This window comes from Dama dama, chromosome 3 (genome assembly GCF_033118175.1).
Source record: "Dama dama isolate Ldn47 chromosome 3, ASM3311817v1, whole genome shotgun sequence".
Taxonomy (NCBI): domain Eukaryota; kingdom Metazoa; phylum Chordata; class Mammalia; order Artiodactyla; family Cervidae; genus Dama; species Dama dama.
This window is the reverse complement of record NC_083683.1, coordinates 70,101,927-70,125,229: the sequence shown is the minus strand read 5'-3', so window position 1 is coordinate 70,125,229 and position 23,303 is coordinate 70,101,927. Positions and strand designations below refer to the sequence as shown.

Below are 23,303 nucleotides of genomic sequence, written 5' to 3'. Positions count from 1 at the left end.
AAGAGTCATGGAAGGAAGACCATCAGAAGCTGACCAGAAGCTGTAGCAGAATTTTGTAGGATGGGAGCGTGGGGACAGGCAGGAGGCTTATCTGTGACTTGATGGAGGCATAAAGGCTTAACATCATCAGGAAAAACTGCGTATAAATGCACATGGAATATTCTCTAGGACAGACCATATACTAGGACACAAAATAAGCCTCAAAACATTTAATTGGATAGAAATTATTTCAAGTGTCTTTTTTGATTATAAAAGCATGAAACTAGAAATCAACCACAAAATAGAGAAACGAAAAAAAAAAAAAAAACAATTACACAGAGATTAAACAATGTGGTACTAAAAAAAACAATGGGTCAATGATGAGATCAAAGAGAAAATTTAAAAATACCTTGAGACAAATGACAGTGAAAACATAACCATACAAAATCTGTGAGATGCAAAAAAAAAAAAAAAAAAAAAAAAATCTGTGAGATGCATTAAAAGCAATCTTCAGAAGGAAGTTCATAACCATACAGACCTTCCTCAGAAAACAAGGAAAATCTCAAATAACCTGGAGAAAGAAAAAGAAGAACAAACAACCTACAACAAGCATAAGGAAGAAAACAAAGATCAGAGAGTAAATAAAATAGGGATTTAAAAAAACAACAATAGAAAAAGTCAATGAAACCAATAGCTGAGTCTTTGAAAGGGCAAACAAAATCAGCAAACCTCTGGCCAGGCTCACCAAAAAGAAAAGAGAAAGGACCCAAATCAAATAAGAAATGAAAGGGGAGAAATAACCAATACTGTAGAAATTTTCAAAATGTAAAAAATACTGTAAACAATTAAGTGCCAAAAATTGGACAACCTAGATGAAATGGACAAGTTTCTAGAAATATATTCCACCAAAACCGAATCAAAAAGAATTAATTTGAATAACCCAATCATTAGAAGTGAAATAGAATTTGTAACTTAAAAACAACAATAAAATACAACTCCCTGCAAACAAAAGCCCATGACCAGGGGGCTTCACTGGAGAATTCTACCAAACTTATAAAAGAAGAAATTATACTGATTGTTCTCAAACTCTTCCAAAAGACTGAAAAGGAGGGAACAGTCCCAAAGTCATTCTATGAAGCCTCCATCATTCTGATACCAAAACCAGACAAAAACACTACAAAAAAAGAAAATTACAGGCCAATATCTTTGAATAATATAGACACAGAAATTCTCAACAAAATATTAGCAAGCTGAATCCAACAAAGATCATGTACCACAGTCAAGTTGGATTCATCCTTGAGACAAGGATAGTCCTTGGGACAAGTATACAAAGATCAAGGTGATACACCACATCAACAAAAGAAAAGACAAAACCACATGATCATCTCAATAGATGAAAAAAAGCATCTAATAAAATTCAACATCTATCCACGATTTTAAAGAAAACTCTTACCACAGTGGGTACAGAAGGAACACATCTCAACACAATAAAAGCCGTTTATTTATGACAAACCCACAGATTATAAAATACTCAATGGTGAAAAGTGGAAAGCCTCTCTGCTAAAATCTGGAAGAAGACAAGGATGCCCACTCTCACCATAGTATTGGAAGTCCTAGCCATAGCAATCAGACAAGGAAAAGAAACAAAATGTATCCAGATTGAGAGGAAAGAGGTAAAACTGCCATTTATGCAGATGACATTATACTAGGTCAAAAAATTCTAAAGACACTACACAAAAACTACTAGAACAGATATATGAATTCAGCAAGATACAGGATACAAGATTAATATACAGAAATCTGTTGCATTTCTTTACACTAACAACGAAATGTCAGAAAGGGAAAGTAAAAAAAAAAAAAAATGCCTTTTAAAATAACATTATCAAAAAAAAAAAAAAAAAAAAACCTTAGGAATAAACTTGACCAAGAAGGTGAAAGACTTACATGCTGAGAACTATAAAACATTGATAAAGGAAATTGAAGATGATTCAAAGAAATGGAAATACAGCCTAAGCGCTTGGATTGGAAGAATTAATATTATTAAAATGGCCATACTACCAAAGCAATCTATAGATTTAATACAATTCCTATCAAAACACCCATGACAGTTTTCACAGACCTGGAACAAATAATCCTAAAATGTATATAGAACCATAAAAGATCCAGAATTCCCAAAACAATACCGAGAAAAAAGAACAAAGTTAAAGACATAACCCTGCCAGACCCCAGACCATACTACAAAGCTACAGTAATCAAAACAGCATGGTACTGGCAAAACCAGAAAAATGAACAAACAAAAAAACCGACATATGGATTAATGAAACAGAATAAAGAGCCCAGAAACAAGCCCATACACCTATGGTCAATTAATCTTTGACAAAAGAGGCAAGAATATTCAATGGAAAAAAAGGCAGTCTCTTCAGCAAGTGGTGTTGGGAAAGTTGGACAGCTGAATGTATACCAATGCAGTTAGAACATTCCCTTACACCAATCACAAAAATAAAGTGAAAATGGCTTAAAGACTTAAACATAAGATATGACACCATAAAATTCGTAGAAGAGAACATATGCAAAACATTTTCTGACATAAATCATATTGTTTTCATAGGTTAGTCTCCCAAGGCAATAGAAATAAAAGCAAAAATATGCAAATGGGACCTAACCAAACATAAACTTTTGCACAGCAAAGGAAACCATAAATGAAATAAAAGGACAACCTATGGACTGGGAGAACATATTTGCAAATGATGCAACTAACAAGGGCTTAATTTCCAAAATATACAAACAGCTCATACTACTCAGTAACAACAATAGAAACCAACTGAATCAAAACATGGGTAGAAGACGTAAACATTTCTCCAAAGGAGACACAAATGATCAATAGGCACATGCAAAGATGCTCAACATTGCTAATTATTAGAGAAATGCAAATCAAAACTATGATGAGGCATCCCCTCACACTGGTCAGAATGGCCTTCATTAAAAATGTGTACAAATAATTAATGCTGGAGGCAGTGTGGAGAAAAGGGAGCTCTCCTACAGTGTTGGTGGGGATATATATTGGTGTAACAAGTATGGAAAACAGTATGGGGGTTCCTTAAAAAAAAAGAGTTGCCATGTGATCCAGCAATCCCATTCCTGGGTATATATCCAGAGAAAACTACTTCCAAGAGATACATGTAGTTCAATGTTCATTGCAGCACTATTTATAATAGCCAAGACATGAAGGCAACCTAAATGTCCATTGACAGATAAACAGATAAAGAAGATGTGGCATATACACACACAGGAATACTACTTAGTCATAAAAAAAGAATGAAATGGTGCCATTTGAAGCAACATGGATAGACCTAGAAATTATACTATATAAGTCAGAAAGATAAATATCATATGATATCACCTATATGTGGAGTCTAAAATATGATACAAATGAACTTATTTATAAAATAAAAATAGACTCATAGATATTGAAAACAAACTTCTAGTTACCAAAAGGGAAAGTGGGTGGGGGAGGGATAAATCAGGAGTGTGGGATTAGCAGACATAAACTGTTATATATAAAATAAACAACAAGGTCCTACTGTATAGCACAGGGAACAAACCATATTAAATACCCTGTAATAAATCATAGTGGAAAAGAATACAAAAAAAAATATGTATATACGTGTGGGTGTATATATACACATATATATGTATATGTAACTGAATCACTTTGCTGTTCACCAGAAAATAACACAACACTGTAAATCAACTACATAATTCAATAGAAAATAAAAATAAATAAAAAAGAAAATAGAGTTCTAGAGACTTTGCTAGATTTAATCATTTTGTACTTTCAATAATAAATTCCTTTTTACTTTCCTTTGGCTTCTGGTAAAACTCCCAGCTGTGCTAAGGCAAACAAGAGGGGAGCAGGACGTGCGGCAGATGGTAACTGGAAGAGGGGCAGCAGATGGAAGCAGGAATCCAGGTGAGGACACCAAGGGGAACGGGGAGGTTGGCGTGGAGGTTAGGGGCAGCAGCTCCCCTCCAGCCCGCAGGGAATCCACTTCTAGGGTCCTATTCTGCCACAGTCTGGGGGACCACCTTTTACATTTCCCACAGCCCATGACAGAAAGAAGCCAGTGGAGGCCTTAGTGTGGGGATCTGATGTGGGACTGCTGACACCTTGACCACCTTTCACTGCTAGGAACCAAAAGGAACATCCCACACGCCTCTGGTTCCCTGTGGTCATTCATCCTCTCCAGGGCCCTTGTTTCCTTCCCCCAGTCTCTCACATTCAAGCTTCTGAGGAAGGGAGTGAGCGTTTGCTACCAAAAAAGGAAGTGAGGATGGAGCGGGGGCATCCAGGGGCTCTGAGGAAGGGGGCATGGTGGCTGGGTCTCCCAGTCGAGTCTTCTTTGCTACTTGCCTCTCTTCCTCTTGCTCTGCCTTCCCAGACCACACACCTGCGACTACATCTGCAACCCTGACTCCACCTTCTCCTGGGAGGTCACCCAGCCTAGGATCCTGCAGAAGTGGGGCCTCCCACGTGAGCGGGACCTGGGCTCCTTCATGCAATCGGCTCAGTGGCGCACCTGTAGCCGAATGTCCCTCGTGGGGCTGGGTGTGCCTGGGGGGCCGGAACCAACTCTACCGGAAGACAATGGGCCATAGACTGGTTTATTAAGGTGGCTGACAACGCGTGTGTGGCTGTGCCCAGGCTGCTGGCCCAACAGCATTCCCATCTGGCCCCTCTACCAGGCCAATGCTTTCGGCTGCAGACGAAGAACAGCAGGACTGGCTACATGCTGAGCCACAAGATGCTGCAGCTCCTGGTGCGGTGCTGGCCTCAGGCTGCCCTGTCCTTGCAGTCTTGTGCATGTCGTGGGGGTGGGCAGATGTCTGCCTCAGCGGAACTGGCGTTTGCGACACCAGGAACATCTGTGGTTGGGAGATCTCCCAGCTCTTCCCTCCCTACCAGGAGAGGGACTCTATAAAGCTCTACTTCTGGTACCTCAAAGGGAGTAGTCTGGCCTGGGGTGGTCCTCCAGGGCTGAGGCTGGAGCCCTGACCAGGGGCCCTCTGAGCAGATATTGTTCAGATTAGAAATAAACAGATGCCACCAAGAGAACCTATCCAAGATCACTTAACTATGACGTGGAGGTACTGGTGTCAAAACCAGATGTGACTCCAAAGTTCTTGCTCTTAACCAAAGCGACCCTATCTTCTCATTCCTCCAAGCAGCCCCCTCCTGAGTCTTCTCTAAACGTCACACCCCAACTCCCGCCCGGAACAGGAGTCATCTTAGGAGTTAGTGACTTCTCTACTCCCTGGGTCCCCAGTGTTGCTCTGACTTGCCTGTCTCCTTCCACCCCAGGAGCTGTTGTTGCTCATGATGGAGTACCTGACCTACCACCTCCTGCCCCTGGATACTCTGCCACCAGCCCCAGCAGGAAGCACCCTCCCTAGCCCTCTCCCACCTCCAGTTCCCCAGCCTGACCAAGGCCATTCTCTGACCCAGCTCTTCAAGAACAGACCAGCAGCTCACCCCCTAGACAAAATCACTTCCTCTTTAATTGCTGTTGATGAAGATTCACACCACTTGCCTTGGAGGAGATGAGGGGGTAGTATCCCCTGCTGCCCCCGCCCCTCTTCTCTCCCCAATTACCTGGTCCTCTGCAAAATATTTTAGCCAGGAGAAAAAAAAAGAAAAGACCGGAAACCACTGACACAGACGGCCCAAGGGCTGGGTTGATCTAGGGAGGCGGGGCTGGGCCGGGGAAATTCACCCCACCACCCCTTTTCTGGGGATGGGACAGGGGGGGTCTGGAAACCCTCCCAGCCACCTCACACCATCTTGACCCTGGCTGGGAGGGATCATGGGGTTGAGGGATGGGTCTGGAGCTGCTCCAGTGGGAGGGAGGGGCTGGACAGGAAGAATAGTGGGGGAGGGGCCCCACTGTAGGGGTGCCCCCGCCCCCAGATCACCACGGGCGCTGCACAGTCACAGGGACGCCGTCACGGTCACAGACACTCACAACCCGAGAGCACCCCCGCCCCGCCCCACCCTCTGCCCACCCTCGGCTTCCCCTACCCTGAAACGCCCTCCCCAAGCCCTGCCCGCCCCGCCCCTTGGTTGGGGAACAAAGCAATAAATTACAAGGCCCCGCCCCAGTCCCCCTTAAGCCCGCTCTTGCTCCGTCCCTTCTCCCTCCCAAGATAGCAGTGAGGAGGGACCCAGGTTTTCGGCTCCCCCGACCCTTTAGCTTCCATCCATGGGTGGATGTGGGGGGAACGTCCTGATTTCCACTCCTCTTGGTCCCTTTCACGGAAAGGGTTGGGGACCCCCTACCCCCATGGGCAGCAGGGGTCCTGCCCCTCGCTGCCCTTCCCCCTTCCCTGGGCAGTGAGGTTAGCATGGAAGGGGTAGGGTCCCCCTTATCGGCCCCAAGTCCCAGCGCGAGCCTTCCCGCGTACTAACCCCTCCCTGTGGCGTGGCGTCGCCCCAGGAGCCAGCCTGGGCAAATGCTCCCGCCTGGGACAGTGGAACCCAGGCAGGACGTAGTCCTTTCCCCCACCCCTAGGGGGCGCGAGCGGGCACATCCAAACGGCCAGGAGCAGGGACCTCGGCGGGGGAGTCCCTCCAGCAAACACCCAGCGGGTAGACCCAGAGCAATCCGAGTGTGGAAACGGTGGAGAGGGTGCGTGTCAAGCTGGGGTCTCCATGCCTCGCTGGGGAGAGGGAAGTGAGTTTGTGTCCTCCGGGAGGCGCGGGGGCTGTACCCTCTTGCGGGGATGGGGTGAGGGAAGAAGTGCTCCCGCGGGAACGACGTGCGGATCGGAGAGGTGAGTGGGTGCATCTGTCCAGCGGTCACCCGGTGTGGAGGTGCCCGGCCCGTGGGGGGGTGGGGGTGTCTCTCCGGCGGCGCAACTATACCAGCGCGACTGGGGCGTCGGCTCGGCCCACGCTGGCGGCGCTGCTCCTGCGGCGGGGGCTGGGCGTGGCGGTGATGCTGGGGGTGGTGGCCGCGCTGGGGGTGGTGGCCGCGCTGCCGCCCTCGCACGGGCAACCGTGCTGGAGAAGGATGTCGGCGCACAGCTGGCTCCCGGCCTGGCGGGCGTAGAAGAGCGCGGTGCGGCCCTGCGCGTCGCGGGCGGACACGTCGGCGCCGTACTAGAGAGGGCGGAGACGGCCGCGTCACGGTGCGTCCCCGGGGCCAATCCCCTCCCGCCGGCTCCCCCGGGTCGCCAGGCCCGCTCGCACGGGGTGCGTTTGGGGATCTCGCCGCGCCCACTGCGCGCCTGCCTGTTTCCCAGACGGAGCCCTCGAAGCCCCCTGTACCAGCGTCGGTTCACCTACCCACAGCAGCAGCTGCGTGATGACGACGTGGGAGAGCTCGGCCGCCAGGTGAAGTGGGGAGCGAAGCTGCGGGTCCTCCACGCTGGTGTCGAGCGGCCCGTGCCTCGCGTGGGCCAGAAGCAGGAGGACGGCGGCCACGTCCTGGGCCTGCACCGCGGCCCACAGCTGGGGGCCCAGCGGTTCCTCGGAAGTGCCCAGCGGAGCCAGGAACAGCAGCTGTTCGTACTTGGCGCGAATCCATGACTCACGCTCCTCCCTGCAGGACCGGAGATCAACAGGAAAGGCTCTAGGGACCTCCCACCCCAAGACCTCTGCTCCCTACCCAGGGGACCCTCTTGGGAGCTCCACACACTAAGTCGCCCCCACCCCTCTTCTGCATGCGCACCGCGAAGAGTCCCGCGTGGGTTTGACGCGGCCCCGCGTGTCACTCTCCCACACGCGGTTGGCCATGTCGTTGCCAATGGCTGTCAGCACCAGGGTCAGCTCCCGCGGCCAGTCGTCCAAATCGAGCGAGCGAACGCGGGACAGGTGTGTGCCCAGGTTCCGGTGAATGCCAGAACACTCGATGCAGATGAGTGCGCCCAGGTTCAAGCTGGCCCACGTGGGGTCTGGGGACGGAATGCAGGGGTCAGCTCCCTGGCCGAACAGCTGGACGGGCCACCCAGCAGCATTCATCAATTCCAGCGAACCGCACTCCCTCCCGGATCTCTCCACTGCCCCCTTGTGCTCACTGGGGGCCCCGCAGTCCACGCAGATTGAGTTCCCCTTGGCATTCCGGATCGCCTGGATGGCCACCGCTTCGCTTTGGCTGTCTGTGCGCAGCTGCAGAAAGGGTTGGAATTAGTCAGACTCTCCCTCTGAGCCCTTCTCCGGATGCCTCAGACACTCACCTCTGCTCTCCGCCCAACACCCGACCCTTTACCTTGACCTTGCTGCTCTCACAGCATTGGAGACTGGCGAGGATCTGACTTTCGATGGCCTGAACCCAGGCGTCCCGCTCCTCAAAACTGGCTGCCTCAAAGTGCCACGTCTGACCAGTGCTGGACACGATCAGGAACTCGAAGTTTTCCTCTAGGTGGGGGGATGGGATGGGGTCATTAGGGACAGAATTCAAACAGGAGCTGCCTGGCCCAAACCATTCCTCCCAGAGATCCATCCCAAGCCCCTGGGAGTGGAGCAGAGTGGTTGGGGAAGCGGAGGGGGCGGGAGAGCAGGAAGCCCGCACATGCAGGGGAAGGCAGGGGCACCCCCACCCCTCTGCACCCCAGCTCAGCGCCCCACCCAGCTCCCCACTTGTTACCTGCTTTATAAATATTTCTTAAACTACCAAAGGATTTTAGTTTCCACATTTTGCGCTTGGCTGGTTTCCCGAAGCAAAGGAGATAGAGACAGAATGGAGAGCAGAGCAGAGAAAGAGACCAAGAAAGGAGAAAAAGAGAGGCAGATGGAGAGATGGAGAGAGAGAGTGACAGAGAGAAAGCAGGACAGAGATGGGGAGAGAAAGCAGAACCAAAGTCAGTGGCCCCCGAGCAGAGAAGAGCGGAAGCCAAGAGCCATGAGAGGAGGCAGATCTGGAACCTGGGTCTGAGCACCCGGCAGAGAGCAGGGGCGGTAGGGACCGGGGATCATGACCAATGAGGAGCCGGGTCTCTGGGAGGGGAAGGGATGAACCAGGATCTGAGGGAACATGGGGAAGGGAGACAGGAGTTCAGAGGCCAGGGGTGAGGGGTCCCTGGGGTTCAGGAGGAGTCTCATGGGTCTGTGGGAAGTCACAGGGAGGCAGGAATGGAAATCACTGTAGTCAAAGGCTGTTGTGGGGGCTTGGCAATCAGAGAAAGTTATTGGGAACAGGAGCTGGGTGGGCAGACCCCAGGAGCTAAGGACTCACTGGAGGACACTGAAGTCAGGGGCCGAGTCCTGGGGGAGAAGGGGGCCTTCTGGGCACAGGGGCTGCGGTGTTAAGCAGAGTTGGGTCCGGAACAGGAACTAGAGGGTCATTAGGAGAGGGAGCGGGAGCTACAGACTTACAGGGGTCATTGAGAACAGGGGCTGGGGTCTATTGCCATAAAAGGCATTGGCTGGGGAACAGAAGGAAGCACAGGGGCCGAGGGGCATCCATCCATTTTTCACTAAATAATGTACAGAGTGGTGATGATAGCCAAGCACTCCGCTCAGGCACCTTTCCCCTCCTGCAGGGTGACCTGGAGTTTGGGGGTGAGGGTGAGAGTGGAACTGCCCCCCAGGGCCTCACCTTCAGCCTGCCCAGCCGAGCCTTCAGTTTTAGATGGTGTCGTCAGCTTTTTCCTCCTCTGCTTCTTCACCATGGGAGAAGGAGGGGGCTCCCGACTCAGGGGGCTCAGGTCTCCAGATGGGGTACAGTCTTGGGGAGGGGAACACAGCTGCCTCAGCTGCCGCCTCCACAGATGCCCTGATTTCTCCATAGCCTGTCTCCCCTGAACTACATTTGGCATTTTAGGGTCCCCCTCCTCAGCCATCCCTCTCTAGGAGGTCCCCCTTGATCAATCCTGGGGAGAAGGGCAGATGAGTGGTTTAGAGTCAGACCTGTACTCAGATCCTGGCTCTGCCACTTACTGGCCTTGAGACCTTGAGCAAGTCACTTAATCTTCTGAGTCTCAGTTTCTTCATCCCTAAAATGGGGATAATAATCTTGACCCAACAAGGTTGTTGTGAGGACCACTTGTTACAATGTTACTTGCTATTTGTTTAAAAAATACATATTTCCAAACATTCCAAACATTGATGGCTGGCTATGTGCTGGACAATGTTCTCAGTTTAAGCCTCAAAGCAACCCTCTGAGGTAGAAACTATTATCTCCATTTTACAGATGAGGAAACTGAGATGTGGAGAGGTCAAGTAACCTGCCCAAGTGGCAAGCCAGGATTCAAGTTCAAGTTCAGGCAGCTTAGCTCTAGAACCCACTTGTCTCAGCCATTATGCTAAACACGGTATGACTGAGCTTGGTGCTGGGTACCCAATCACTGCTTGGGGTGTCCACTCTTTCACTGAGTCCAGCCTCCAAGCTCCCACCCCAGTTTTACTTCCCGCTGCATCCCTTCTGGACCTGGAACGCAGTAAGTGGAGGGTGATTCCTTACTGACCGGTGCTGAGGGCTCGGGCCAGGTTCCGGTCTGGCTTCAGCAGGTGCTTGGATGTCTGGTCTGGTGGTGGCTGCAGGGAGCTGGGGCTGGGGCTGGGGCTCGGGGCAGGAGTGGTGGCTTCTGTCAGATGGAGAAGAAAATAAGTCCTCAGTGAGTCGCCCAGTCTCTGAGTGATTCCTTCCGTGGTCCCTGGTCATTGCCCCCCTTCCCGTTTAACCAGCCCCAGTCCCCTCTTCCTTCCTCCTCCTCTGTTTGCGAGCCCTGGCCCCTCTCCTGCCCCCCTGTCAGCAGCCCCACTCACCAGGACCTTCCCCCATCTGGACCGTGCTCATGTCCTTGACCAGCCCGTTGATGCTGGCTGAGGGGCCAAAAGCAGAGATGGCCCGTGGGGGCCGCTTGCCAGGGACCTTGACTGTTGTTCGTAGTAAGTCCATCTCCTTGCCATGGGTACTGTGGATGTAATCCTACGGGAGTATAGGGGGTTGAGAGTGTAGGGAATGTTGGGTCCTCAGCGGTGCTGGGAGGCAGCCAGTATTATGGGCAGAGAGGGGCTGGAGAGAGGGCTCTGGGAGCTGACTGGCTTGGGATGAGCCCAACAGACTGGGCCCAGCAGTGTCTCCCCCAGAAAGCATCCCTGAATGGCAGGCCAGACAGAGGTCTTTTCTCCATCTGCTCGCACTAGGCTGCAAGTCCTCGGGAGATGGATTTACATTTCCGTCTGCAGCACGGGCACATGGTCGCTGCCTAACAGATGTTTTGCTCAAGTAAAAAGAAGAGGACCAGCACTCCCCAGAACCAGCGTTGATATCTGCTAGAGGCACAGACTGGAAGAGCTAAACGTGCACCTGAGGCCAGCCACTGGGTCCCAGCCAGCCTCCAGCACTTACATTAATGCTGGGGTGGTAGAGTAGGAAGCCATTACTGGACAGGGTCACATATTTTTTCTTCCATTCTTTGTTCAAGGAGTTGCCACTTCGCTTTAGGAGGAAGCTCTGAAGAATGGAAAGAGACATGTGGGAGAAAACCCAGTGAAGACCAGCTCCCCCCAGCCCGACCCCAGTCCCTGGACCACCCACCTGTTTGATGGGGATGGCTCGCCCACTTCCCGTTGTCTCTCCCCGACTGTCCAAGCTCCGTTTCTCAGAGTCACTGCCCCGACGATTCTGGAACGGTTATTGGCATCAATTAGAGGATGGATATGCTTATGGAAGGACATGGGAGACAGGTGAAGGGCCAACAGATTTAGGGACCAGGAAAGATAGGCAGGTAACAGGGGACAGGCGGATAGGGGGTTACAATGTCCAATACCGCAAAAAGGCTGGTCCTACGCTTGGCTGCCCGGTGCAGGGACCCTGGGGTGCTCAATCCGGCCACTGCAGCTGCCTCAGCCCGGAGCTCCCGGTGACCGACATTGGGTGAGGATGGGAGAGAGGAAGAGTAGTCGCTAGTGTGGCCCCCGTTACCAGCCTGCAGGCAAACGGAGGGCTCAGAACCGCCGAGGGGCCCCCAGCCTACCGGGTTACAATTACATTGAGTGATGAGAAATTTGAGATATTCCCTCATCTCATCACCATTTATTTGTATTACCATTAATAAGAAAACTCCTCACTAGCGTTGTCACAGTGCTTTAGATTTTGCAAAGGTTGACTTCACAAGTATTATGCCATACAATTTTCCTGACAACCTTGGGATGTTTAGGTGAGTTGCTCAAGGACACTGCAAATGGTGTTTCAAACCTGGTTGATTTCCAGTCAGGTGCATTTTCTACAAACTGTCGCCGCCATTTCCATCTGCCCTCACCGCCACAACTCCCTGGGGTTCTCTGTCCCTCTCCTTGGGTCGCCAGCCCCTCCTCCAATTCCCACCAGCCCTTCTTTGGACCCTGAAACCCTGACTCACCTGCCCAGCTACAGGAGTGGAAGCTGCTGAGTGGCTTGGGGAGCTGGGGAGGGACTTGCAGGCAGCCAGAAGCTGCTGCTGCTTTCGCAAGGTCACCACTTTCTGGGCCACTGGGGGAGGGGAGGGGAAGAAGGCATCAGCAGGGCAGATATCCAAGACCACCCTTTCGTGCCCAACTTTGAGAAATGCCCAGGAGATAACAGGCTCCAACTTCCTTGTCACCATGGCCTTCATGCCACCTGTGGCCTTGCCAGCTCCTCCTGCCCAGAAGGACCTGTGGTTATTAAGCAAACCTTCTCTGACCTCCCTGGTCCCTCCTCCCTCCCACGCAGGCTAATTTCCTGTCGCTCACAGAGGGAGGCCTGGAGGTGGGACCTTAAGGAATCTCCAAGTCCCCCGCTCCCCAACACATGCAGGGTATGGCCAAGCTCACCCTCCTGGAAGACCCGATCCACATTGAGCCCATAGGTTGCACAAGTCTCATAGTAGCTGCAGCGCTTCATCTCAGCACACAGGGCCCTGGCTCGAGCATCGCCCACCACGCGTGGGGAGGAAGCGCTGATCCTGTCTGAGGAGACGAGAGAGGAGTGGTGGATGAGGGGTCCCATGCCCACTCTGCTGCTTTCCTTTCTTCTGGGCTCTAGTCCTAGTCTGGGACCACTAGGGATACGGTATGAGACGATATCCCTCCTATGACCGGGTGCGATGGGAGCGTATAGCCTTTTCTGAATGTTGGGCCCAGCTGCATCACGAGCAGGCTGAGTGAGCTCGGTGTGCGAGTCTTCAAAGAATACTCCAGAGCTGACTGGAACGTCCTGATGAGGTCTGACGTGGCTGAGACTCCTGAGTGGCACTCCCCCTGCCCTGCGAATTCAATGAGTCCTGAGCTGAATGGGGGGACACCTGGCAGCATGTGAACCGGGATGAGGCTGAACGTCCGTGGTAACGGGTGGGCTGCTCATCTGCAGCAGGAAGCCAGGAGGCAAGCCACAGGTGGAAGCAGCCACCTGCGGGACAGGCGTCCAGAAGGAAAGACCTGCCAGCTTCGTACAGGTGGGTCCTGGAGAAGCTTTTCTTGGCTCTGCTGGGGAAGAGGGCCTGGTGGTGGCATCAGGAAACAGCAGTGTGGGAACACCCAGCGGGTGACACATCAGAGGAAGGCGGTGGCCACTGCAGCTGCCCTTCCTGGGGGGGGGGGGGGTCCTCTTTTCTCTCTCAGACCCTGGGGAGTTTGTGTTCGGTTTAACGACTCTTACTTAAAGACCAGGCTCCTTCCGGAGGGTTACTGAAATCCCAGGGGCCCTGTCCACACACCTTGCCGAGCTCTCATTGCGTTGGGTGATACACAGTCGCAACTCCCCTGAAAGCAGTGCTTCCCCAGCACCCCCCTTACCTTGTGTCCCCACCAATGCCAGGGCAAGGCCTCCTCGTCCCTCACCCCGAAGGGAGCTCAGCTGCCCATGAAGACGGCTCACGGCCTGGAAACTGTTCTCATCCTCCAGGCTGAAGACGAAAATCACAGCATCTGCCCAGCCTGAGAACTTGCGGAGGGTGAGGGAGCAAATGGATGGTCAGACAGGTCCACTCCTCTGGATGTTATTCCCAAGGAGACCTGGGAAACCAGAGGCCTCTCCTTTGGCCAGTGCTGACCCCAGCCCACCTGCCTACCCCATCATCTCATCCCTCACCTTGGCATCAGGCGCCCCAGCTTCCTCTCGGATCAACACCAGATGAGTCTGTCCATCCACCAACATTTCTTTCTTGTGCTGCTCACCTGTCCAGAAGAGTTGGGAGTGATAGGAGGTCAGAGGTCACAGATCACCAAATCTCCCCATGCTCCTTGTATTTTAGCTGTTGTGGCTGCATCGTTCCCCCTGGTCACCATACCTGCAGAGTCATTAATCACACTGCCCAGAGCCCTGACCCCAATCCTTAGCTTACTGCGGCTCCTGAGAACTCACTCTCTGTCTTCTCCAGCACCTGGTATGAACCGGTCAGGAATCGGTGAATAAGCGATGACTTCCCGCTCCGGGCATCGCCCAGCACGCCCTGAGGGAAGGTTGTGGAGCAGAGATGGAAGGAATTAAGACGAGGCAGGATGACTGAGTCTGAACATTCCAGAGAACTCAGAGGGACTGGCAGTGTTAAGTCTTCCAAGCAGGGTTCTACAGGGCCTGGGTGACATCAGTCAGGAGGGCATTTGCGAGGATCAGGCCACGAGTGTTGTAAGAAATGATCACAAGCTGAAGAATGTCAATTCAGTGCCATTTTTTTTTTTTTTTTGGTGTTCTGTTGTTTAGGAAACATATCAGATGCATGTCTGGTGAGGGACATGTCACAGCTCTAGGCACTAGTTGGAAATTTTTACCCAGTTCTAGGCAACAGAACCTGAAGGGCTGAAGGGGAGAAGTCAGAAATGAGGAGAAACCTGGGAGAGGATCGTGGACCAGCAGGAAGAAGGGAAACTATAGAAGAAGTAGTTATGAGGATGTATCAAGCCCTGGGAAGGCGCTATGAAGCTAGAATCTCAGGAGAACTGGAAAGCTATTCCCCATTTTCATAGAGGGGGGGGGGCAGGGAAGAGGTGATGGTGAGAGCTGAAAGTGCCAGTGGCAGGGAGATCAACCTTCACACAGACAAGGAGACTGGGTTACCTACCAGGCGCAGTTCAGGAATGGAGCGGCTCAAAGTCCATTCCTGGCTATTGACCACAGCTTCTGTAACAGAAAAGGAGTCTTAAGAGGGATACTCCAGGCCAAGGAGGGCTCCCAACCCTGTTACCCCTCCTCCTTTTGTAGTTGCCCTGCCTGGGCTGGAGAGCTGTGTGGAAAAGCTGAGTTGAGAGTGGTCCCCAGTCCTCCCATCCCAGTCTCTCTCCCCACAGCTGTTGCTGCCGCTCAGTGGTTGCTTAGCAACAGAGCCAGCAAGACAAAAATACTTCAGCGGGCATCTCCCTTAAAACACATCCCCAAACGTGAGTCCCTGTCCCAGACTGGGGGACCAAGGCTCTGACAGTGACGGGGTCTTCCCTCTGGAAGGCGAAAAGGTGTCCTGCTTACCAAACTGACTGATTCCCAGGGTAAATCCCCAGAAAAAGGGACTGGGACATAGGAGGGAGTGGGTCCGCCTCAATCTCCCTTTCATAGGACAGAACCTGAAGTGAAGATATCATTCCCCCTTTTCAAGGTCAACGGCACTGTGGACCTGACCCCTCCCCACAGCCCAAGGAATGGAGCTTGGATTTTTCTATACCCCCCGCTCATACCCTTCTCACCGGCACCCTCCAGAAGAACGATGGGGAACCGGGCTCCACTCCCAGGCCGAGAGAAGCCACCGGCCTGGGGAGGGATAGGGCGGGGGGCGGGAGAGGAAAGATGCTCCTTCCGCCCGCCGGGTCCAGCCCCCGCGCCTGACACTAGCCGGACGTTCCCGGGGCGCCGCAGCTGCGGCGGGAACTCTGGGATCCGGAGCCATCTGCTCCCACCCGCTCCAGAGCCAAACGCCGGGGGCCGCCTGCGCTCCCGGACTCGCCACCTCTCCTGGGAGTGTGAGCTGAACCTAGAGGCCCTCACCTCTCTCTTCCAGAAAATAAATAAATAAAGACAGCCCCCCCCCACCCGCCCCCGCCACCGGAAAAAAAACTACTTTCTCCGTACCCCCTCCCAAGTCTCCAGGGGTAAGAATTGCCTTTGCAGCAGTTCCACCCCACTGAGTCACTCCCGGTCAGGCCCCCTAGGAATTTCAGTGCACTCTGGGGCTGGGGTGGGCGGTGGCGGGGAGTGAGGCTACCTATCCAACCCCTCACTTCACACGCAAGTGTTCAGCACGTTCCCGCCCCCGCGCACTCCTGTACCGCCCAATTCGCCTTCCCTGCATGGAAAGAACCCTGTCCCTTCCTCCTAGAGGCCTCACCAGCCTGCTCTCAGCCCAGCAAAAGACCTGTCCCGGGCGAGGACTGTCAGCAAGGTCACTCTGCTGCCACCCACCCCGAGTGCTCAGGAGAAACAGGCTTCCCCACCCCTTTCTCCCTCAGTAACCCTCTGGGCAAAGCAAAGCCGTTTCCATGCTCCCAGAGGCCAGCTGAAGCTGGGAGTGGAGTCTGGGGCCTCTCTGGGAGCAATTTCCTACAACCATGCTGACCAAGGGCATTATTTATCCCAGAAAGCTCTGAGGCTTTCTGAGTCCCTCTGACATCGTCGTCTCCCATGTCCCACAATGCCTACTCACCCCGCTTCTAGGACTTCTTATCCTTTTTGCCCCAGTTCTTGGCAGAGAAATGAACCTGGCTCATCCGTCCACCCAAGAAGCTGCTCTTCGTCAGCCCTGCACACCACTCCTCCACCCCGAGCTGAGCATTCCAGGTGCCCTCCCCTCCCTGTCCTCAGGCCCTGGGCCTACTCACTGGGAGAGGCGCGGAGCTCTGCACCCAGCAGCTCCCTAGACCCGCTGCTGGAAGACAGGCCTGGGGGTCCGGGAGGGGGCCCGGGGCCGGGAGGCCCGCCTGTGCTCTTGGTAAAGATGCCGCTGATAAACTTGAGCATCTTGCGGTCCCGAGTGGATGCTCGGCCCCCCTCACGGCCCCGCTTCAGCCCGGGAGCCGGAGCCTCCAGAGTGACTGGAGTTGCAGGCCCGGTGGGCAGCGCGGAGGCGGCGGAGACGGCAGAGGCGGGAGCCAGGGTGGCTGGGACGGTCAGCGGAGGAGGAGAGCCGGCGGGCGGTCCCGGGTGCAAGTCACTGTTGTCCAAGGTCTTACTCTTGCCTTTCCGAGGGGACAGCTTCCCTCGGACTCCGGGCCCAGCCCCGACCCCACCAGAGGTCGTGGCGGCCGCTCCCCCTCCCCCGGCGGCGCCGGCGGCGGCAGAAACTCCAGTCCCGGCGCTGCTCTTTGACCCCTTGACCCTGGGCTTGCCCTCGCTTTCGGGCCATGACAGGCGGCTACCGGCGCCCTTGCCCCCGCCGGCTTTGGCGCCACTCGTGGTCACGGTCTTGCAAGGCTTGGGAGCCGGCGGAGGAGGCGCCACCTTGAGCCTCCGGCTGCCGGTGCCGGGGTGCGGGGAGGACGAGCCGGGGACGCCGACGCCCGCCCGGCCTTCGGGTTCCGGGCCCCCCCAGCTCGGGCTGCTGAGCAGGGGGCGCCGAGAGGAGGTGGGGGCGCCCCCGGGCTTGGGGTCTGGACTCAGCCCCCCGGAGAGCGGGGGTCCGGGAGGGGCGGCCCAGAGGGAGAGGCGGCGGCCGGGAGCCGGGGAGACGGGGCGGGCCGGGCTGGCCGGAGCCGGGGACAGGGCGAGGGGCTCGGCGCCCCCGGCGCCCGCGCTGCTCGTGCTGATCCACAGCGCATCCTGCCGGTGGAAGAGCCGCTCGTGCCGCTTCTTGCCCGGCTCGTCAGCGCCTCGGGGGCTGCCGGGATCCGCGGTCTCGGTACCTCTGGTCCCAGGGGCGCCGGCTGCGGCCGCAGACGGAGAAGGCGGCGGCGGAGGCACCGACTCGAGCTTGACCAGGGTCAGCGAGATGAGGTAGGTCGTTGTCCGGCGCTGAAGCGCGCCCGCGCCCCGGCTCATGGGGCCCCGAGACCCCCGAGCTGGGGAGGGGAGGGGACTCCCCCGGACTGCCTCAGGGGGGCCCGGCCATGGGGCCGCCCTGCTTGCTGCCCCCAGCCCCCGGACCCCGCTGAGCCCCCGGCCCGGCTCCGCTGTCGCCGCCGCCGCCGCCGCCTTCGCTTGCGCCCCCCTCCCATCACACGGGGCGCCCCCTCCCCATGCTCCCCGCCCTGCGCCCCCACCCCGTTGGAACCCCGGGACCTTGGTGCTGCTCCAAGGAGGCGCGCCGGACCCTGCACCCCGGCCTGGGTGGGGGCGCTGAGATGGGCGGGGGAGGGCGGGGAGGACTGTAGTGGGGGCAAAAGGGGAGAGGGAGGAAAACGGGGCAGAAAAGAGGAACCCGGGGCTGAGGGAGAAGACCGGTGCGGGGGAGGCAGGGGCGGGGAATGGGGACTCGAGGGACAGGGGCCGCGGATGGGGGGTCGGAGAGGGGGTCTTTAGGAGGGTGGGAAGCTAATGGGGCTGGTCGTGCGGGGGATTCGCAGGGGCGCGGGGAGGATGCTGGGCATGGAGATACAGGCGCCGGCGGGGGAGGAAGGAGGGAAGCCGGAGGGGGTGGGAACCCACAGGTCTGGGGTCCGGGAGAGGAGGGGAGTGAGATCCGGGCGCAGGGTCCGGGGGGGCTCGCCGGGGCTCGGCTCGGTCCGAATGCGCGCTGTGTCCGGGCGCTCCCCTCACAGTGAGGAGGAGGCGGCCCCCCGCCCCCCCACCCAATCTCCCCCCCACCTTCTCTCCACCAGCACGGCTGTCTGCGAAGGCGGTGCAAAATCCAGGACTGGATTTCCCTCCCAAATCCTGGGCTGGATTTCCTGGAACTTGGACTCACCTACTCCAACATCGAGCCCCCCCCTCCCCAGCACACCTCGGTTAGGGAGCGCTACCATTGGGTGTGGCCTTTAGGCTAGAGAGTAAAAATCGTTGTATGGGTGGGCAATCCCCGGCGAAAACGGAGCAAATTCGGGTTCACTGTCAATCGCGGGGAAGCTGACGTGGGAAAATGGGGAGCCTTGAAATCCTTTCCCAGGACCCCTTGTTTTCCCCAGGTACTTGCACGGGTTCCTCTTCCCACGACCCAGCCCCGTCACCCACCCCCACCTTCCACACGCAGTGCATTGACTGGGCCATGACTTGAGCCTAACTGTCCCAAAGTGAACTTGGAAAGTGTTCCCCGGGGATGGGGACAAACATGGAACTTAGCAGGGTGGGTGGAAGGAGGGGCTGCCTCAAGTGGAGAGAGATCTACGGAGTGGAGGAGCCCGGAGGAAAAGTGAGTCCCAAGGCTCCAGCTTGGGGTGGAAGGAGAAAGAAGACGTTTGCAAATCGACACCACCCCCCATACCAAAATGCATCCGGTATCCATAGCAACCGTAGCTCCAAGAGCGCCTCAGAAAGAGCGGGGATAAGCAGAGAGGAGGCTCCGTGCGGACGGTGGGTGGGGGGACCGGCCGGGCAATGGAGGCGCCACCTTCACACCTGGTTACACACAAGCCGAGCATTTAGCGGCCCAACATACAGACCCCCTCAGCTGCGGCAGAGGGTCCAGGCCTCCTCTGAGTCCCATTCAATCTCCTGAGGTTTTCGGGGGTGGGGCTTTTTCCCCGAAGGTTAAAGAGGAGATAGAATGAAAATGCTCGGTGTCCTCCAGCCCTTTAGGGACCCTGGAGTTAAGGCTGACTGTCCTCCAGCCCAGGGAGAAGGTTGAAAGGGCTAGGCCGATAGAAGACAGATGATGAGACGGGCAGGTGTGAGGCACCAGTCGAGGGAGGCCTCCTTTTCAGCCTTGAAGTCCCCTCCCTGGGACCCGGGGAGTCTCAGCGTTCCCCTAATTTGGCGTCCCACCCTCCTGACGCAGCGGAGACTATAATAAGTGCTGCCGTGGGCGGCTCTTGGAGGCAGAAGCCAGCGGCATGCTGGGCCTGGTAGGGGATGGGGGGGGGGGGGGGGACGGTACCAGGATGCTGGGTGCCCTTTGTTCTCCCTGAAACTTGTACCCAATCCCTCCGCGGTCCTCACTCAGCACCCACCAGCGCCCCCCTCCCAACCGCAGCAAAAGGATGACACCATATCCCCAGAACGGAAGACCCTTCAACAGCCTTTTCTGAAAGAGAGGGTGAAAATGTGTTGCTTCTGCTTAATATTCCTTCCTTTGGTTGTCTCCGTTTTCCTTTATGTTCAATGGGAGCAGAGTCCTGTCTCTTAGAGTGGAGCGGAACAAATCACTTAGGAAGAGTGGTTTTCTCAGAGAGTTTAGCCTCCACCCTTTCTCTCTCCCTCCTCTCCACAGATAAGCTGTGTTCCTCTACCGGGACTGAAACTCTTTCCTCCCCCCCTCTTTTTTTTTTCCCTTAAGCAGCTGGTGGAGCTTGCAGTTCCTCCCTAGGAGGCCTCATGGGGCCACTCCCCGCTAGGTCTCCTTTTCTGACTCCTGTAGGGAAGGTATCAGCTGTAAGTCTTGGCAAAAGGTGGGGGAGAGATGGTGAGGGGGTACCAGTGGAAGAAAGGCAACGAAAAAGGAATGCAACTGTTCCCTTAGGAACCTGAATCAAACTGTTCCTTCCCCAAGTGAACCGAAAGTTCCTTTCTGCTGGCCTCTACTATCAGAGGGGTCTGGCAGGAACCATCCTTGATGGAAAGAACAGTCTCTTGCCCACTCACCCCCCACTGCAACCCCCAGATAGGCAGCTAAGCGTGGAGAGCCTGGAAGAGACCAGGGTACAATGGAGGATATGCTTCACCCAGACACCTTTAGTGAGCAAAGTAGCTAGCTTTTATTGGCTCTCTGCAGCTTCAGAGGCAAATTAAATGACACCAGACCAGAGATGACCTCCAGCTCCACTAGTTCCCTAGTGGTGGGGCCTTGTGGATAGAGAGAAGCTATTCCCGCCAGGGCCCCACCACAGGACTGAAGGCTGGGGTGGGCAGGAGGATGTGGCGGATGGTGTTGCCATGGCAGCACTTCCTCCCTGTGTTGTCATCACTTGCTCTAATGGCACTAAGGAGGTAGAGCGGAAGGTGTGTGTGGGGCGAAGGCAGGAACAGGAGTACGGGGAGGAGAGGGGACCGAGGAGAGACCTAGGGACTTCTCTGCACTTTCAGTTGCACAGAGCAGGCTGTGTGAGTGTTCGCGTGTGTCTGGGAGCCTGAGATGCTCTGCGTGGTGTATTTCTGGTATGCATGTGTGTGTGTGTGTTCGCTCTACAGCTGGAAAACAAGAGGTCACTGATCCTTCGTGGGTCCTGGGAATGACCACATTATCCGGTTCTGGAACCTCCTGTCCCAAACTGCTTCCTGCCCCAGACTCCCCCAGCAGGGTCTACGTCTGCCATGGGTCTGTCACGGCCTGTCTTCCTCATGCTCACCCACTTCTCCATTGCTGAGGTCAGCTCAGCAGTGACCTTTATTTTGATCCCCTGGGAGGAGGAGCAGAGTCGGGGAAAGAGGAAGAATGATACCTCCTCTGTCTTTTTCCATCCTGTCCACATGTATTCTTCCCCCAAGGCCAAGCTCCATCTTGGGAACCAGAAAGTGGCTGATTGGGAAATGATGGATGACGCGGCAAGCCCTTATATGCCCCTGCTGGTCCTCAAGACACCCAAGTTGGGAGCAAATCCTTCTCTTACCTCGTACGCTGTCCAGCGAGGCTTGAATGCGGTCCCGAAGTTCAGGGTCGCTCACCCTGTCTGCCAGCTTCCTGAGGCGGTTTAGGGCCTGCCTGGCCACCTCATGTCGCCTGACTTCTGCGCGAACTGCAGCCACGGCCAGCTGCCTCTGGGCATGCATGTTGCCCAGACCCGTCTTGCTGGGCTAAGAGCAACCACTGTTCCCGAAGCCCATGGCCCCACAGCCCCCAAACCCCAGAAGGCCCCTCTGCTCAGCCTCAGAACACCCCTCCCCTGCCCGCCCTTCCGTCTGTCTGTCGACTTCACTTCCTGACTGGTGAGTTTCAAACCCACAGCCTGGGTCAGCACTACCTCCCGCATCACCCACCCCCTCTAGCGTTGGCCCGTCAGCTCTGCCCGCCAGCCCCTGCCACAGCTCCCCAGCCCGGTGGATGGAGAGTCCTTAATGAGCATCCGAGGGCCTCCTGTGGGAGGTGGCTAATTAAGACGGGTGTTGGTGAGGGGAGAGTGTGGCCTGCCAGGTCCCAGGTGCAATCCCAAACTCTTGGTGACCTACAGGTTTGTGTGCATTCTCAAACCCTCACAGGAATCCACACACACTCGGCCTGGCACCTTTAATGCCCTGCATTCCAGCTTACAGCTGTAGTCCCCACCTACTCTGCACATCCAAAGGGTTCACACACTTAGCATCTTGCAATGTAACCCTTAGTCGGCTACCCCACTGCAACCACCTCCTGCTTGAAAGGGCCAAGTAGGCACAGGGAGAACAAGGTATGGAAGACAGTAAGCCGTAACCAGACAAAACCAGCAGGCTCCGTGTTCACTTTCATAATAACTGACTTGTCTATAACACTTAATAGTTTACAACACACTTTCATATATACTGACTTCACAACAGGCCCAAGGGGTAGGATTTTTATCCCTATTTGGCAGAAAAGGAAACTGAAGCTCAGAAAGGCCAGTAAGAAGTGACACAAAGATACGGGTTTAGGTATTCTGATTATAATTCTGATACACTTTTCACTACACTGCCCAACTAAAATGCTTGCCAACCAGCTTCCCCTATGCCTAATACCACTGTCCTGTCCTTGATTTAGTCCCTGAAAGAGGGTGGATGCAGAATTGAAGGACAGAAAGAAGATGCGGTGGGGGGAGGGAGTGAAGAGGAAAACAGTGGGTAGTTTGATGGAATCATTTTGTTTCAGGACTTAAACCTTTCTGGCCCTGCCAAATGCCTCTTCTCCTGTTTATCTTACTGATACTAATTTGTGACGGACGGGGGATTTTAATATATGAATGTGTAGTTGGAGATAAGAGAATTAGAGTTGGGATTACCCACTGGAAACTGTAAAATAGTCCAAAAGAGAACTAGCAGTGAGTGTTTACTATGTGCCAGGTAACCATTCTACATATATTCTAAGCATTCTATATGTATATTAACTCATTCAATTTTCACAACACAAGAGGTAGGTGTATGGTTATTTATCCCCATTTTACAGATGAGGAAACAGGCAGAGGGAGCTTAAGTAACTGGCCAAAGGTTACACAGCTAGTAAGCCGCAAAGTTGGAAGCCCTGCGGTCTGACTTGAGCGGTAAGATGGTGCCACTTACGAGGTCATAGACTCTCAGTACACACGAATGTAAATCATTCTGTAAGGCTGAAGGAAGGTTTTTCATTTGTGTTCCTACTACGACTGCCTCTTTCTTTTGGTGGAAAGAGGAACTATGTCTTTTCCTATTCCCACG

The 23,303-nt window shown here is 54.5% G+C and overlaps 1 protein-coding gene across 2 annotated transcripts; it reads right to left on the bottom strand.

Annotated features, from left to right (window-relative positions):
- Window positions 1-1,932: 1,932 nt before the first annotated feature.
- On the bottom strand, window positions 1,933-21,802 carry AGAP2 (ArfGAP with GTPase domain, ankyrin repeat and PH domain 2). 2 transcript variants are annotated; one of them, XM_061131271.1, is made up of 18 exons: window positions 21,557-21,802; window positions 14,998-15,056; window positions 14,301-14,388; window positions 14,028-14,113; window positions 13,733-13,880; window positions 12,773-12,907; window positions 12,340-12,449; window positions 11,749-11,907; window positions 11,517-11,603; window positions 11,328-11,432; window positions 10,742-10,904; window positions 10,441-10,560; window positions 9,573-9,701; window positions 8,244-8,392; window positions 8,053-8,143; window positions 7,707-7,929; window positions 7,322-7,577; window positions 1,933-7,135 (listed from the first exon to the last, which is right to left on the bottom strand). In XM_061131271.1, the coding sequence occupies exons 1-18, from the start codon at window positions 21,714-21,716 to the stop codon at window positions 6,893-6,895; spliced, it is 2,511 nt and encodes an 836-aa protein (XP_060987254.1). In that variant the 5' UTR covers window positions 21,717-21,802; the 3' UTR covers window positions 1,933-6,892. The 2 variants fall into 2 exon arrangements, with proteins under 2 accessions (XP_060987254.1, XP_060987262.1); XM_061131279.1 differs by lacking the exon at window positions 21,557-21,802 and adding an exon at window positions 16,742-17,897.
- Between the last annotated feature and the right edge of the window lie 1,501 nt (window positions 21,803-23,303).